This window comes from Lolium perenne, chromosome 5, assembly GCF_019359855.2.
Source record: "Lolium perenne isolate Kyuss_39 chromosome 5, Kyuss_2.0, whole genome shotgun sequence".
In the NCBI taxonomy this organism is placed as follows: Eukaryota; Viridiplantae; Streptophyta; class Magnoliopsida; order Poales; family Poaceae; genus Lolium; species Lolium perenne.
In genome coordinates this window covers 153,078,966-153,093,446 of record NC_067248.2, presented here as the reverse complement: position 1 = coordinate 153,093,446, position 14,481 = coordinate 153,078,966, and the positions used below count along the sequence as shown (strand labels likewise).

At 44.8% G+C, this 14,481-nt stretch overlaps 1 protein-coding gene across 1 annotated transcript; it reads right to left on the bottom strand.

The window, feature by feature from the left end:
- Nucleotides 1-1,566: 1,566 nt before the first annotated feature.
- Nucleotides 1,567-3,568, bottom strand: LOC127300283 (F-box protein At1g47056). Its single transcript, XM_051330379.2, has one exon. The coding sequence runs from the start codon at nt 3,463-3,465 to the stop codon at nt 1,879-1,881; it is 1,587 nt and encodes a 528-aa protein (XP_051186339.1). The 5' UTR covers nt 3,466-3,568; the 3' UTR covers nt 1,567-1,878.
- Between the last annotated feature and the right edge of the window lie 10,913 nt (nt 3,569-14,481).

Below are 14,481 nucleotides of genomic sequence, written 5' to 3'. Positions count from 1 at the left end.
TTATGCACCCGGTTTCATGCAATCATCAGTCTTCCGCCGGTATTAATTATATGCAGATTTGAGTCAAATCAATTTTGAGACTAGAAAAGACTAAGCTCGGAACATCAAGAAAATAACTTGAGCATAGAAGCAAGGGATAACTCTACTTTGAAGCGTACATCCAAACAAAACAATTCAAACATCAAACGTGAAGAACCGCAGCAAAGAAACCAAACAAGAGGAAGAGACATCCAAATAATTCTACCAATGCTTCTGAACACAGTATTGACCAGGTGGGGACATGAATCAACATAGGAATCGCAACAATGTCCTTCGCCAGAATAGCAAGGCAACCACGTCCACTACTTGACACAAACTTGGACGCAGTCAAGTAGTGCCACTCACAAAAAAATGCAACTGTATCTTGACCAGGTAAAGCTACAGCCATGCATCTTCAAGAAAGAATCCGTAGGGATTTGGCGTCTGCTACTACTGGTCAGGTTCCAAGTCAACTGCCGGCGTGCGGCCCCGGAAGCGGCCAAACATCTAGAGAACTGGCCAGTTGCTCCACCAGTTCATCTCGTTCAACATTATAAATCCACGATCAGGAATATCCTGCTTTCCAAACACCGTGTCTGAAGGGTCATGACAAAAGGTGGAGGCAGCACAGGTAGGAGAAACTTCAGACGCCATTCAGGTCCATGTCAACGAATCAGTGCACAGGAATAGTTCTCCATGAAAACGCAGATGCCAATTGACAGGTTGCACATCATGGTTCCAATAACTCTGGTCCAACACGGTATCAGGAAAAGAAAGGAATAGCGGACTCAAGCAGAAAGGGGAAACAAAGGTTGACAGCAATCTCAAACGAGTTACTGGAACAATTTCAATAGCTATAGTTCCAGGAAACTGGCTCTGACTGAACTTGATTATTTTCCAGCTCGGACTGCCCGTAAAAGAATGACCATTAGAATTTGTTCCATAAAGAACACTTCTGATTGTATACTCCATTTATTTGCTAAGAACAATGTTCAGAAAAGCCAGCGTACTATGTTGATTGAGATGAACATAGGGGTTCCCCACTAGTGAAGTGGAAGTGATGAATTGTTTCCAGCATGCTGTCAAACATCCCAGATGAGATGGGAAGATGTATGCACCAGGCCTTATCCACACACAAAATGGCAAAACTCAGTATGACTACCAATAGAGGATTCCATCTGGGCACAGTTTTTCCATGCTTAACGAGTAACTGAACAGAAAAGAAAAGAGATGTAAGTGAGTTCACCAAAGTTGATTGGCTCAAAAGGCACTTCTCTACAAAATCATAATAGCAGCTGTTGAATTAGGTATGCAGTGTTGATTTCTGTTCGTTACCCTTTCTAAGTCCATATAGTGCAATGTAATGACACTTGAAGACCATAGATACAACAAAATAATGAAAGAAAGTTGACATATTGCTGCCAGCCCATATCTTCAATTCAATAGCACTTCTCTTCAAAATCTTAGTATCAGCTGCTGCATTATGTATGTATTGTTCATCATTATCATTGCCAGGTCCTCGTAATTTGAGGTAACAAGCACCATGCATTTGAAGACCATGTCTTTGTCACATCATTATTTTTCAATCCAAAAAATGATCCTATTTAAGATATTACATTGTACAATCTCCGCTACTACAAAGAGCAAGACAAAATAATAAGTGCCCTCCAGACAAACTATCATGTACTAACATAAACTGAATTCTCTATGAGCATCAGGGACAACCAACATGGTAGAAGAATTCAGAAAAAAATTGAAAACATCAATGGCAACGAACAACAACATCAACTAATGCAACAAACATACTAAAAGAATCAAAGGGCTAAAGGAGCAACAATAGCACACAACTCTTTATGAAACTCATGGGTTATAGGAGATCCCCCGCGGACGCCTCCGAAACATGGAAACCGACAAGCTCCTGGAGATCACAGCGCCCATCCGTGCTTTCCAACCCGATGGCCTGCCACTGCTGCCACACAGAAGGTCAGGGACCCCTATCTGATCATCAAAGTCATCCTGTACCGCATCGCTCCCAGCATTCTCCAGCACACCGCTCTCATCAACGCTAGCATCCTGCAACTCGCCGGCGCCGCCCGGCGTGTCAAAATTCACGGCAAGGGCTCCATGCCGGCTCGCACGAAGCCGCTCGGCACACTCGAACGTGACCCCTCGGCACTTCTTCACCTTCACCTTGACGAGGCGCGGGCATCCCGCGGCGAGCTTATCCATCCCAGCGTCGGAAACAGGGCACGCCTTGATGCAGAGCTTGCGCAGCGAAGCGCACTTGGTGGCGACGCACGAGATCTCGGCGTCCCCAAACGTGTCGGACCCGCACAGCGCGAGCCGCTCGAGAGCGGGGCAGTTGGCGGCGATCAGCTCGAGGCTGGCCGACGTCAAATTCACGCCGATGAGGACTAATTCTTGCAAGGAAGCGCATTTCTGCGCCACGGTGGCCAGCCCGCGGTCGCCGATCCGGTTCGCCTTCCATCCGTCAACGTGCAGCTTGCGCAGGCGGGGGGATTTGGTGGCGAGCGCGGCCAGCCCGACGTCGGTGACCTCGGGTGCCTTGGCGAGGTAGAGGACCTCCAGGCCGCACAGCGCGGCCACGCCGAGGTCGCTGACCTGCAGCTTCTCGAGGTGGAGCTCGGATAGGGTAGAGTCGTTGGGGATTGTTTGGAGTACAGGGTCCCAGTCGCCGGAGCAGCGGATGATCTTGAGGGTTCTGAGGTTGGGCGAGTGCGTGATGAGGCAGGAGAAGTGCTGCCCGTTGTAGAGCTCCTTCATGGAGAGGGACTGGAGGCGCGGGCCGGGGACGGTGATGGGGTCGGAGCTGGCGAGGCCCCGGAGGCGCTTGACGGAGAGCTCCTCGAGCTGGGTGCAGGAGCGGAGCACCGCCTCGATGCCCCGGGCGCCGAAGGCGCAGGAGCCGACGGAGAGCTTGCGGAGGTTGACGGCGGCGGCGGCGAGCGCGTGGACGCCGTCGTCGGTGACGGCGCGGAGGGAGCGCAGCTTGAGGCGGCGCAGGCCCGGGCCGAGGCGGCGCGCGACGAGGACCAGGGCCGGGTCGCCGACGCTCTCGGCGCGGCGGTCGCACTTGAGCGCGAGCTTGGAGACGGCGGAGAAGCGGGCGAGGAGCCCCGGGGCGGCGGCGAGGAGCGGGGCCCGCGCGTCGAGCGCCAGGCGCAGGCGCGAGGCGGCCTCGGCGGCGAGCCAGCGGCGGGAGACGAGGGAGCAGCGCTTGCGGTCGCCGGAGCCCAGGAGGCCGAAGACCACGGCCAGGAGCTCCTCCGGGAGCTCGGCGGTGTAGTCCGGCTCCGGCGCCGCGTCGTCGGCGGCGGCGGCGGCGGCATCGGAGAAGCGAGGCGAGGTCGGCTGCGCGGCGGGGGAGGGCGGCGGGGAGGGGTTGCGGTGGTGGTGGCGGCGAGGGGCGGAGGGGCACTGGCCCATGGTGGCGGATCTACGGCGGAGGCGTTGGGGTTGGGTGGGAGATTGAGGAAGCAATGGAGGGTGCTACGGACGCAACGCAAGTCTGATTAAATCCGGTTAAATGCTCCCACTGTGGGATACCACAATTTTCTTTCTTTTGCCGTCCCGGTGACTTGCAATTTGTCGCTAAGACTAGCGGCCTAGCGCCATTAGCAGCCAACCACTCGTACTAGCACTAAAATGGTCAATTCCATGTGTACTGCGGTTACTCATAAAGAAGACCTCCTTTGCATCCCATCGTTTTGGGTCTGGAATCAAGGATCAAGGATTTATTTGTGATTTTGGAACTAATTTGCTTGGGTGTCACGGAATTGGTTTGAGAATTTTACGGTTTTCATTTCATGACTAGCCTTAATTTGCTTATGGCACATTTCTCTGAATTTGAATATATCTATCCACTAATTTGAAATATATCTACGGGTACCTTGGTATGTAAATAAAATTGAGCAGTTTTTGTTAAGAAGAAGGGAGTACGATACTTATTCTACACAATATTAGTCACAATACTCTTAGGCTCTGTTCGGTTTACAGGGCAAGAAAATATAGGAACAAAAAACTCTAAAGAAACAGGGAAAGGCATCATCTGTAAACCGGAGGATTACAAAACCAAGGAAAGGGTACAGACATGGGCGTTCGGAGCACTCCATAGCAATGGAATTTTTTATTGGTTAAAATATGTTTCCTCACAGCTAGGACCCACTTATTTAGCTGAGTAGCAGAGTCTTGCCTCGGGCTTCCAGTCTTCCACAACCAAAAAATGTGGTTTCGTTGGATGCTTGGTTTCCTTTAAAAAGTACAGGGTGGCAAAACTTTCCAAAGGAATCGGTGGAACTATTCGTTCGAAGCGAACGCAGCCAAAGGAAAAATTTCCAGAGGAATAGAAACCTGTGAAAATCCTTCACTTCTCCCGTAAACCGAACGGAGCCTTATGAGAGGGTACAACTTCCAAACTATGATAAATGGTCACTCCACTTTGTTAAGCGGAGGGGTAGCCCGCAGCCACCAAGGAATGTATCGGGTGAAAATGGGCATCTCCTGCAAATCTGAAAATAGCAATTTAAACCGTTGGATCGTGTACTAGTGGATGGATCTGCCACACTCGTCCCACCTCTGCATATTTTGCAAAAGCCCCCATGAATCTCATTCGCTCTCATAGCTTCTCTCATTCTTTGCAAATCTGACAAACTTTCTCTCTCCACCAGCCTTCCCCACAAGGCCACAACCTCCGGAGCTCGTCGACCTCCATCCTCAACGATGGCCGCAAGGAATCAGAGCTCTTCTTCGGCGCAGACGTCAGATTAGGGAGTCCATGACGAGGATAGCGACTTCTACCTCCGCCAAATTCGGCAACGTCGGTCGTCACCTCCGTCGGATCTAGATACATAGAGTCCCCTTCTTACTCCATGATGTGGCTCAGCATCTCATCTATGACCGCGGCAATGGATCCTCGAAGAGGTCCAGCGAGTAGCAGACCTGGTGAATCCTCTCTGGTCCTTTATTTTTTCTGGTTCCTTCATTTCTTGAAAGTACATGAACCTGGTCCGAGTAGAGTGGTTCTCGTCCGAATGGTGCAGTTCTTGAGGTATCCCAATCTTTCCAACATATTCTTTTCTCTTTGTTGATTGATCTAAAATCTAGAACATTAAGGTGGTTTCAAATTTGGAGAAAAATGGATTTGTTCATGCCCTATATCGTGGTGAACCGTTCCGTCAAGTAAAAGACTCGTTATGATCAGCTGCCTCGTAAAATGTGCATGTACCAAACTTGAAGGGTTTTTATGGTAAACAAGCTCGAAGTGATGGTGGTGGAGCGGAAGTCTTTAATCTGTCCATTGGTACATGATCCAATGGCCGCCAATGCTAATTTGCATATTTTTAGAACTTGTGTCATTTGCATGTGACATCCCCTAGCCACAGCTAGCTCGTTTGCATGTTGCAGTTGTGCTCCAACGACGGCGCCTCCGATCGATGTGTTGCTCCTATCTAGCACACATCAAGACCTCAAACTCTACACGCTCAATCTCAAGCTCCTTCGGTTGATCCTAGACTCCAGCTCATTCGAACGTGCCCATGCATTCTCTAACTCCTATGGCCAAACACGTCCTCTAGCTCATGCTCCTGCCATCTGCCTCCTCCGACGGTGCTTTAAACATCAGCGGCTATGTGTATGCTCAGTTCGTGTTCTTAAATGGTTCTTGACATGTTTCTGTTTTGTGTTGATCATTTGATTTGTAATGGTGGAGTAAATAGCAATACATTGTACCTTTTTCATACCAAATGGTTCATGTTAATGAAAGTAGATAGTGTCCTAGTGATACAACACGGACTTTTAAAACCTAGACGCGAGCGAGGATCAAACCTTAACCTTGCGCGAGGATCAAACCTTAACCTTGAGCACATGTTACCGCAAGGAGGAACATTGGATATATGATAGAAACAAGATAATCCAAATGACTTGACTTGAGACAAAACAATCGATGAAGATCTGTTAATTCTTCATGATGTAGCCAAGTCTCCAATGCCCTCCAACAACAAATATTGATCAAGTTTTAGCTTGTTGGTCTCCAACCAAGTTGGGTCCTAAGAGGTTCGTCATAATAGGTTTGGCAACCCAAACGGTTCTTTTCTTGACACCACTTTGAGAGCCAAAATATTTGGCAAACACATTGCCAACGTCATCCTTACGAAGAGAATAAATATTATCAATGATGATAGGGTTAGATGAGGTACCAATAGTGTAAAAGGAGGAAATTGATGTGGTCCTTCTCACGGCATATGTAGCAAGTTATTATCTTCTCCTTATTCTCACTAGATTTCTCCATAATGAGAGCATTAGCTTGATTCTTCTTGGGAAGTGGCCTTTCTTCAATCTGAGGTGTGGCATGGCCTTGAACTTGCGGCCGCTTCCCTTCTTGCTTCCCACTAAGAGGCTTCTTCTTCAATGGACAACATCTAAAATGATGCCCTTCAATTTTGCACTTGAAGCAAATAATCTTGGCCGGATCTTTGACTTGTACTTGGACATTCTTCTTGTTGTTAATCTTGGACGTGTTCTTGTTATTGGAGTTGAATCCAAGTCCACTCTTGTCATTGGGGGATTGTTGTACACTCAACATCTTGTCGAGTTTGCATTTCCCTTCATGACTCTTTATCAAGTCTTTCTTCAAAGAAGTGACTTGATCCTTGAGATCTTTGATTTCCTTACATGGTTAGTAACAACACAAGTACTAGAGGAAGTAGAAACTTCATGTGATATCAAAAAGGAAAGGAAGATAATTCATCACATGATTTACCAATTGTGTGAGTGGATGAATTACAAGGACGAGCACATGGCAGTGTATCATTTTAGTGCTAGTATCCACATGAGGCTCACAGGATGTTACCTTCAACATGATAGCCTCATGAGCTAACTTTAGCCTGTCATGGGATACTAGGAGATTCTCATGGGAGCTAGAGAGCTTTCCATTATTTTCTTCCAATTTCTCATATTTGCTAGTTAGCAACAAGTTGAGCCCTTAGCTCAACATTCTCCTTCAAGATAGATGCTTCACAAGAAGTAGAGTTAGTAGAACAAGCATCATCATGAATAGCAATAGGAGAAGGCAAGTTGGCATGCTCTTTTAGATAAGAAGCTTTAAGTTGCTCATGCGACTCGGTGAGTTTTGTGAGCGCACTCTCAAATATCTGCTTAGAGCCATTTTTATTTGCTAAAAATCCTCAAAGAGTTTAGCATGAAAACATACAAGCTTATCATTTTTTACCCTTAGATAATTTGCCACCACAATTTCTTTATCATGGTTTTCCTTTACGCTAGGTAATTCTAGAGAAAAGGTCTCATGAAGAGACTATTTGGTGGTTTGTGATATGTTGCCCCATGCTTGTTTTACACCAATTCCTATATGTTTTGCTCACACTTCGTTGCACTTTTATACATTTTCCGGCACTAACCTATTAACAAGATGCCACAGTGCCAGGTCCCTATTTTCTGTTGCTTTGTATTTCAGAAAAGTTGTACAAGACATATTCTCGGAATTGGATGAAACAAAAGCCAAAGTCAATATTTTACCATAACGAAGACAGAGTCCAGAGGGGGGACGAAGACGAGGCATAGGGCGGCCAGACCATGCCTTGGCGCGGCCAGGCCTGGGCCCTCGACAAGGGCTGGTGTGGGCCACCATGGCCTCCACCAACCTCACCCTTCCGCCTATTTATTCACGATCTCGGGATGCTTGTCTAGACTGTGGCATACACTTTGGCATGTCATGTTGGATGTTATTCTTGTTATATGCTTAGTATTTATTATTGTCGCATGACTTGTCTCAAATAGGTGAGAGTGCACAATGTTCTATTGAAAGAATCATTTGTTGTTTCCATCATACAAAGCATAATATTGCGGTATTCTCCTTTGATGCTTTATTGGGTTGACTTGGCACATGCTTATATCATGTTATGACTACAACCAGTCAACTAAAGCCTATGTGATCATTTAGTTTTTGACTTGTAATATCACTTTATGCTTTGATTGATAATGTTTTATCGCTATGCATGATTATGGCCATTATTGCTCTCTTAGTTGGTCACTCCCAGTCTTTTGCTAGCCTTCGCCTGTACTGAGTATGAACTCGACTCGTGCATCCAACCACCAAAAACCAAAGTTTGCCAATTGTGTCCACCATATCTACCTACTAGCATTATTGTTATTCCAAGTATATTCATCATGTTTTTATTTATCTTCCAAACTAAATTTTGGCATGAGAAAATTAGTTAGTAAAGCTCTCACGAACTTGATGGCACATTTACTTTCTTGTACTTAATAAACTTGAGCCATTGTGACTATCCTATCAAGTCTATATGCTTGAAAATTGTGAGTTGGGAGTTAGCACAACCATGCTTTCATGGGGCACGCTTTCAACATTGCACTTATTCCTATTTAGTCGATATCATGTTCTTTTGTTTATGGATGCCTAGCGGTGCGAAATAAAATGGAAACTTGTAAGTCCATGGAGTTTTTATATATGTTAGAGGAACGTCTAGGTGGCCAATTTAAGCCATGCATCATTCATGGTGGAAATTTACAGCGAACCACAGTGAGCATTCTATGAAGCATCTTCAATAAAAAAGTTATACCCATAGTAAATAAAAGGATTGCTGAGATGCTCATTGTTTGTCAGTCTTGTCATTTTGGCATGGGATTGCTCCTATGCAGGACAACATGAGTACTTCCATATCATGGGGCGGGAGGTGCCCCGTTGGCGTTCTCGATGATACATGTATACTTACAATGACAAGAACTTATATGGGACCTAAGTTGAGTAGCATGAGGTTTAGGTACTTGTATTCAAGGGGCATGAGATTTTCAACTTGTAATTTATCAAGCATATAACTCATATTTGCCCTCACATTAACTTTAACCATTCAAGATACTTATGATAAGGGTAATGAGAGCTCAAAGCTAATGAGTACCATACTTTTTGGAAGGTTTATAAAACTTGTTAATCTTGCTTCCTCTGCAAAGAGTCTCTCTTTTACTTTTATGTTGAGTCTTCATCTTCTACTTATGCACCAATTAAGAGAGAATAGTTGTCATTCTTAGTATAATGTGCATAGTCCCAAAATTATTATTGATTGATTCATGATTGTGCTATTGCTTGTTCTCAAATTACCTGTATCTAGTCACGCCCTTTGAACTTTAAAGGTGTCCTAGCATTTATGTTTTGCTACTTCATAAAGGACATGTTGAGTACCACTTTGCTATGTTTTCTTTATGCTCATAAACAATCAGTTGCTTTCAATGCAAAATTATTCATGATCCTTTGTTTGAGTTACTTATCATGTTATAACATAGTTGCTAAGTTATATAGTTAGAATTGTATCTATCATGTCTATGTTTAGAGTACTTTGATCCCAGCTTACAAGGCTTTTACAATAACTTGATCAAGATTGTGTTGGCTTCATGTCACCTCAAAAATTATTTTGTTATCACTTACCTACTCGAGGACGAGCATGAGTTAAGCTTGGGGGTGCTGATACGTTGCAAATGTATCTATAATTTTTGATGCTCTCCATGCTTCTTCTACACCAATTCCTATATGTTTTTCTCACACTTTGTTGCACTTTTATATATTTCCTGGCACTAACCTATTAACAAGATGCCACAGTGCTAGTTCCCTTGTATTTCATAAAAGTTGTACAAGAAATATTCTCGGAATTGGACGAAACAAAAGCCGAAGTCAATATTTTACCGTAACGAAGACATAGTCCGGAGGGGGGACGAAGAGGAGGCACAGGGCGGCCATACCATGCCTTGGCGCGGCTAGGCCTAGGCCCACGCCAAGGGTGGTGTGGGCCACCCTGGCCTCCACCGACCTCGCCCTTCCACCTATTTATTCACGATCTCGGGAAAAACCTAAACACCCGAGCCTCCATCCACGTAAAGTTCCGTCGCGGCCGGCATCGCAAACCCTTGCTCGGGAGGGTTCTGAAGCTCTTCCTGGCACCCTGCCGGAGAGGGAGATCATCACCGAAGGCCTCTACATCGCCATGCCCGCCTCCGAAGTGATGCGTGAGTAGTTCATCCCTGGACTATGGGTCCATAGCAGTAGCTAGATGGTTGTCTTCTCCAATTTGTGCCTCATGTTTAGATCTTGTGAGCTGCCTATCATGATCAAGATCATCCTTATGCAATGCTACATGTTGTGTTTGCTGGGATCCGATGAATATTGAATACTATGTTGAGATCGATTATATATACTTGTCATATGTTATTTGTGATCTTGCATGCTCTCTGTTGCTAGTAGTTGCTCTGGCCAAGTAAATGCTTGTGACTCCAAGAGGGAGTATTTATGCTCGATTGTAGGTTCACGCCTCTAGTTTTCTGGAAGAGTGACAATAATTTATAAGATTGTAGATGTGTTGTTGCTACTAGAGAGAAAACAACAATGTTTTATCTAAGGGTACTTCTATTGTTTACTTTACACACATTGCTTAATGCGATAATCTGTTGCTTGCAACTTAATACTAGAAGGGGTTCAGATGATAATCGGAAGGTGGATTATTAGTCATAGACGCAGTTGGATTACGGTCTATGTATTATGTTGTAATGCCCAAACGAATATCATAGTAATCATCTTGTCATGTATGGTCTTTATTCTGTCAATTGCCCAGCTGTAATTTGTTCACCCAGCATGTTATTTATCTTTATGGGGAGACACCTCTAGTGAACTGTGGACCCCAGCCCTTTCTTTTACACAGATAAATTCATCCACCCTAATCATGTTCTGTTTACTTTCTGCAAGCATTGTTCTCTTTAATTCCACTGCAAACATCTCTTTCCACTCGATACATTTAATACTTTGTGTTCAGCAAAACTAGTGAGATTGACAACCTCACTCTAAGTTGGGGCAAAGTATTTTATTTGTGTTGTGTGAAGGTTCCACGTTGTTGCTGACACCAGCAGTGCGCCCTGCCACAAGTCAGCTAGCAACACCTTCAGAAGTCACGCTTTTCTCCTACTGGTCGATTAAACCTTGGTTTCTTACCGAGGGAAAACTTGCTGATGTGCTCATCATACCTTCCTCTTGGGGTTCCCCAACGGCGTGAAGTCTACGCTACGATAAACACCATCAATTTGTTCTTCTTCAAGATCATTCTTTAGAGATGACACCTCATCGACATACTCACGTTCAAGAGCCCCCATTTTTATTATGGTTTTCTCATGCTCCTCAATAATTTTTTGGCTTCCAATAGCATCAACTAAGATGCCAACAAATTTAGAGCAAGCAATTTTATCTTTGCAAAGATCACGAAAGACAACATCACCTTTATCGTGTAAAGAGGCAATCACATCCTCTTCTCATTCATCTTCTTCATCTTCTTCATCATGAGAAACATTAGCTTCTGAGGTATGAGATACCGTAGAAGCCTTATCCACAAGGCATATATGGGAACCTTGAGATGATGGAGAAGAAGAGCTACTTGAAGCTCCATTCAAGATCTTGTCATTGCCAATAAATTCTTCAGTTTCCTCTACATTATTAGACACACAACAACTATAGGAAATATAGGCATTTATATCATGGAAATTATATCACCATGGCATTTAGATAAGAAATTAACACATGATATGTAAGGACTATCAACACAAGCATGTAAATCATTTATAGTGCTAGATGTGTTTAAGTCCAAATATGAAGCATTGCAATGAGATAAAGATGAAAGATCATCAAGAGTAATCACACTATCAACATTGCATTGTTCATCACCACTCACCTTGGCATTACCTTGTGTCTTTCAACACATTCGTGAAGCGGATGAAAGGTCATCATGGCCGGAAGTGGACGGAATTCAATCATCCTCAATAATGTTGGACACATCATATTTTTCTTGAAGCTTTGTCCATAAATCATGAGCGCTCTGAAAAGGCAAGATTGCAAAAATATCTACATTTCTCAAAGCATAAACAAGTACATTAGAAGCTTGAGCATTAAGATATAAATTTTTCTCATCATCTAAAGATAGATTTTCGGAATCCATCGGAGGATAAAAACCTATATATCTACAATTCACTCCATATGAGGGTCAATGGCCCGAAAATGGCTAAGCATGTGAACTTTCCATATATCATAATTTGTGCCATCGAATATAAAGTGTCATCGGGCACTAATCCTCTAGCTGACATCTTTACTCTCAAGGCGGTGAAGCCTAAAATGACAGAACGGGCTCTAGTGCCAATTGACAGAACGGGTAGTTTAAAATGTTATGATTATGACTTAACAAATGTGGAATAAAAATAGCTTTTTTAATTTTCTAAGAAAAAACCCTATATAACTAGGGTTCACCTATGCGCACCAACAACATATGCTAAGCAATACAAGAACCTATGTGATACCAAGATACTTCAAGCATGAAGGCTATCACAAAGTAAAGAGCTCAAGTATAGGAATAGACGAGGTGACGCGGAGACGATGATGTATCCTGAAATTCACACTCTTGCGAGTGCTACTCTCCGTTGGAGCGGTGTGGAGGAAAAAGCACCCCAAACGTCACGAAGGCCTCACCGTATTCTCCTCGAGCCTTCCCACCAAAAGCGAAGTCCACGATCCACTATGGAACCTTAAGGGTGGTCACCGAACCCGCACAAATCTTGGGGTAATCTCCACAACGTAATTGGAGGCTCCCAATAAATTCTCCACAAAGGCCTCACAAACCTCGAGGAATCTCCACAACTTAATTGGAGGCCCCAAGAACACCACAAAGACCACTAAGCTGTCTAGGGTTCCAAGAACCCGAGAGAACAACCTTCTCACTTTCACTTCCACGAATCACCATGGAAACTCAAATCGATGCACCAAATGCAGTGGAAAGAACACCACTAAGATGTCCAAATCCTCCACTCTCAAATTCCAACAAATCTAGTAAAGCTATTGGGGGAATAATAGAGAAAGAACAAAGTATGAAGAGGAACACCAAATTTCTCTCCAAGATCTCGATCTAGGGATTCCCTCACAAAGAGGGGGATTTGATTGGTGCACTTATAGATCTAGATCTCCTCTCTCTTTTCCTCAAATATAAGCAAGAATCGTGGAGGGATTTGAGGGAGAGGGAGCTCTCAATTAGAGACAATGGAGGAGAGCTTAGGGAGGAAGAAGAACTGACCCAATAGAGAGAGGAAGTCGGGCTGAAAAAGGGAGGGCAAGAAAATCTTACCATTGGGCTACCAAAACTAGCTTGGGTCGGTAGTACCGACCTGGGGAGCGGTACTACCTCTCAGCCCACGCGTGCGGCAGCTAGAGCGCTAGGAGGGAGCGACCTGGGGGACTCGATCTGTGTGTGTGAGAGAGAGAGAGGCACCAGGGGATTGGGGGCTGGCGTGCGGCGCTGGCAGGCGGGCACATCCGCAAGCGGGCAAGCCGGGCGAGCGGTGCAGGCGATGTGGATCGAATGCGGGTGAGGGATCGAGCTGGCGGGTGGCCTAGGCGCGGAATGGGATGTGCCGGTAGTACCGGCCAGGCCAGCGGTACTACCGCCTATTGGGCCAGCGCGGTACTGCCGGCATGGTACCGGTTGACTACCACTCGGAAGACAGAGGCAAGGGACGCGCACGGGGTACTGGGCCGGTACTACTAGCGGTAGTGTCGCCTGGCCCGAAAGAGTGTTTTTCCTTTTTCTTTTTAAACCAAAAGGCAGTTTTGGAAATGCAATAACTCGGGATAGGTAGTTCCGAATCAAGTGAAACCAATTTTGTTGGAAATAAAACTATAAGATCTACCCTGATACCTTTCACAAACCTGATACCTTCGAATGCTAGGTTCGACGGCATAGTTCCGGGAAAACCAGAGATGCCTTTAGGAAAGATACCTTTCACAAAACTGAAAATATGGAAACAAGTGGGGAACATTTTTCTATGATTTGTAGAGTGAAACCTCTAAATGTGGAGAACCAAGAAAAACTCCAATATCGAAAATGCAATAAGTGAAATACGCGAAATCCATTTTGGATGAACTAGAGATTGTCCTGGAAATAACCACAAGCTCTAAGACACCTAATGGATAAGATCCAAATAACAAGCAAGCAACATGATGCAAGGATGCAACAGTTTGAGCTCTGTCGAACGGTAGAATCGAGTTACTCACTCGAGAGCCCTCTTCATAGTAATCGTCCTATAAACCGGTCTCCCAACTAAATCATGAGACCGGTAAGAAACAAAGTCTATCAAAATCAAACCTTTACCTTGCACATTTTACTTGAGCTCGATGATGACGATCTTGACCACAACAAGATGGAACACCTTTCTTGACTGTGCTTGCTTGATGAAGTGTTGCAAATTTATTCCCCATACTCCACTATGGAAGAGCTTCTTCTTAGGTGCATATTCACATATCTATGAAATCCGTATAAAAGGCAAGCTTCAAGCATATGATCTCTTCGAGTTGGCTCATCTTGAACTTACACCTCATTTTTTTATTGCAATCTTGAATCC

What these genes read in the sequence shown, in the direction of transcription:
- LOC127300283 (XM_051330379.2), bottom strand. Translation starts at nt 3,465, where the DNA reads ATGGGCCAGTGCCCCTCCGCCCCTCGCCGCCACCACCACCGCAACCCC.